Raw genomic sequence first — 3,389 nt, 5'->3', positions numbered from 1 at the left:
TGAAATGTAATTGTTTTTATTTGTCATTAAGAAAAATACTCAATAGCAGGGCCAGCCTTCCAAAAGAGAATATAGTTATTAAATAAGATAAATAAAGTGTGTATAGATTTCTAAATCCATACTGTTATAAGGAAAGCTTATACATGTGTAGCAAAAAATATATTATACACTGTTATAATACCATATCTAATATATCATGATAAAATATATTCGTAAAACATTCACTGACAACTGTAAAAGTAAATAATCCCGCAAAACTACCGTCACTGTACATTAACAGCAAAGCTCATCAGTTGCTCTTGAAACATAGGATGCAAATGTACAAATTCAATACATAGAAACGACTTTTTCAATTTACATTTTAAAACATAGATGCAAACTTTGTCCTACTTTAACATCCTTGGATGAAACTAAACTTGCGACATCTGCACATGCTTGCAAACATACAGAGCTTTTCAGAACAGCTGCCAAACTTTGGTTTTAGAAATACCGCCGTGCCAAGCAGATTACAAACTTTTGCAGCGGTTTTATTTCTGAGGATACATCAGTCCTTTCGTGTATTCAGAGAGACCCGATTTCTCTGCGATCCACTTGTTGTAGTTGGTCACCCGGGTATAAACACCTGGCTTGTTCTCCTTAGCGCAACCGTCACCCCAGCTCACCACCCCGAACAGAAACATACGGCCTGAAGCTTTACACACCAGCGGCCCACCTGAATCACCCTGTGAGGAGAGGGTCAGTCAATCACTTAGACATGAAAAGTGGCTCAAATTCTAAAGGAGTGTAAGGAATCAGTTAATAATGGACTGATGGTTGGCATGAAAAAATATATTTCACCTTTGTTACTTTTATAAATCAGAGCAATGAAAGTTCAACTTAAGGGAAACCAGTCAAACGCTTATATTCAATCACTGGACTGTATGCTTACTTTGCAGGAATCTGTGCTCCAGTCAGGGCTGGCAGCACACTGCATGTTTTCAGTGACGCGATCTTTATAGGACAACTCTCCGCTGCACTCGGTGTTGGAAAGTAATTTTACATCAGCCTGTTTCAAGAGCTGTGAGAACGTCCAGGAGCCTGCAGACGACACAGTGTCAGGTATAAGAATCAGTGAAATGGCTGCAAAGTCATCCATGAGTCCAATGGTAAGAGTTTCTGCTGTTCTTACCAGATGCCTCCTTCCCAAATCCAGCAATGCTGCATGTGAATCCTGGAAGAAGCTGAGTGTGAGGCGGAGGAAGGCAAACTGTCCGCACAGAGGCTGTCTTAATTGCACATCCTCCATTTGAGTTTGTGATCTTTAATAGTGCTGAAATGTAGAAATAAAACAACAGACACATGCATGAGATCTGCACACAGATCATTTTCTCATTGGTGCCGTATCTGAATACACGATGTACATGCACACCTATGTCGTTGTTGAAGCTGGTGTCGTTAAAATCTTGGTGAATGATCATTTTTTCTACTGTAAAACTCTGCTCCCTGTTGGCATCTGTGTCGTTGATGGCAGTCTTCCCCAGGAACACGGATAGATGTTTGAGTTTAATATCCTCACTGAGCAGAGCCACATGGAAATGGGTGATACACACAAACACACAGAAGGTAAACACCTTGCATACCAATATGTGTCATATTATAGTATTATCATTGCAGTGGAGAAAATCATAAGGTGTTCCCTCACTCATTGGGAAAGCAGTGAGCAGCTGTGAGAACCCAGCAGGGCGAGATGAGGGAACCCCCACAAAGGAAACGACGTCGCTTATAGAAGATAGCAGCAATCCATGGATGTGACTCTATGGGTATGAAAGAGCCTCCCACAATTTTATTCATCCTCCGTTCAGACAACTCGCCACACGTCTGCTCTGGAGGGAAAGACGGAAAGGATCAGTGGATTGATGAAGGATATCACTTGATGCCAATGAGACTTAAAAGGCTAAACTACCTGTGTCCACCGGTGCGGAAGGTTTTACTGTTGGTCTCTTTGTTGGTTTTACTGTTGATGTAGAACCTGTGTTGGAGCAGAAAACGGATATCTCTTTAGTGATTTCATCGATAAACACACAATACTTTAATGACTAATTCTATGTTAAGTGATGAATAGATATGAATTCTTACATCTGGGAACACGGCAGAATTCACTTATAATCCACTTTCCTTTTCTCACATAACACCAAGGCATCGTACTCTGATCAGGATTCCTAATGTTAAAGTACAGTTGCATTAAAAAATTGACACTTCTTTTCAACAAGTCAAGGCATCAGATTTAAAATTTACCTGCAGTAGTTATGGGCTCCAATTCCCTCTGGATCACCCCAGGAATGCATCACCCGATTCCAGTAAAGACACCTGCGTCCTTTTGATGATATGTCAACTTCTCCTCTGTAATTGCTCCCATCCCCAGACCTACACATCACTGCAGATCGTCATGCAAACACAGGCGAGAACATTTAATTAATTTAGCTATAAAGCATAAAAAGTACTGTGAGAATATTGCCTGGACAGGTGACTTACCTTTCTTTTTAAACCATCTTCGAGAAGAGGCCTGAGAAGAGTAGAGACAAACTCAGTTAGGCACTTTTATGCAACCTTCTGCATCTGCTTTAAACAAAAGATTACTTCCCCACTGTAGTGCTTACCACATTGGCACTGAGCGATGCAAGAACAGAGATGATGACAAATAGATTCATCCTCACGTCCCTTTTCGCTTCTGCTTTCTGGATATATTTTTATCTGACAATGAAAAACAACAAAATAAGAGAAATGGAACATGTTAAAACCAGAGGAGTGGGTGTTAGGCTCCTGTGTCCTTATATGGAGATTATTTTTCTTTAAAAGCATGTCAAAGCCAGCATAGCTGTAAATGAGGTGCCTGGTGTGATGAACTGGGCTGAAGTAGAAAGCACATAAAGAGTTCCAACAGCCATTAAGTTGATTTTTTTTATATTTCTTAAAGATTTTACAGGAAAAAAAATATTTAGCATGCTTTGTGCAAAGTATTCAACATTCCTTGAGGATCTCACTGTGCATGCTCTGTACTGTAAACAAGTAAACTAGTTTCTATCTGTGCAGTGAGTGCAGTATCAATTTAGGTTAGTAGATTACAGCGACTCCTGTGCACATCATTACATTGCATTAGTTTTTCTATGTGCACATATCAAGTGTTGAGTTTCCAGATATTCTAGATATGTGCTGTCGAAGAGATAATGACAAAAGAAAATGTCCACACGGGGACAGATTTACTTCACTTGGATTTACTTGCCAAGAACATTTCTTATATGTAAATATCAGTATCAGGTTCTGTTGTAAACATCTATGAGATAAACTAAACCAACAAATAATATTTCTAAGAATGCAACAGTCTATGAAGCTTTAGAGATTTGATTACCTTT

At 39.5% G+C, this 3,389-nt stretch overlaps 1 protein-coding gene across 1 annotated transcript; it reads right to left on the bottom strand.

Annotated features, from left to right (window-relative positions):
* Window positions 1-2,726, bottom strand: plaua (plasminogen activator, urokinase a). The gene is made up of 10 exons (XM_072390384.1): window positions 2,637-2,726; window positions 2,512-2,542; window positions 2,275-2,413; window positions 2,116-2,198; window positions 1,943-2,008; window positions 1,682-1,862; window positions 1,409-1,554; window positions 1,169-1,309; window positions 929-1,077; window positions 1-722 (listed from the first exon to the last, which is right to left on the bottom strand). The coding sequence occupies exons 1-10, from the start codon at window positions 2,685-2,687 to the stop codon at window positions 528-530; spliced, it is 1,182 nt and encodes a 393-aa protein (XP_072246485.1). The 5' UTR covers window positions 2,688-2,726; the 3' UTR covers window positions 1-527.
* Between the last annotated feature and the right edge of the window lie 663 nt (window positions 2,727-3,389).

The sequence above is a fragment of the Leuresthes tenuis genome, unplaced genomic scaffold, assembly GCF_036924035.1.
Source record: "Leuresthes tenuis unplaced genomic scaffold, fLeuTen1.0.hap1 SCAF_8, whole genome shotgun sequence".
In the NCBI taxonomy this organism is placed as follows: domain Eukaryota; kingdom Metazoa; phylum Chordata; class Actinopteri; order Atheriniformes; family Atherinopsidae; genus Leuresthes; species Leuresthes tenuis.
This window is presented reverse-complemented; position numbering and strand designations above follow the sequence as displayed.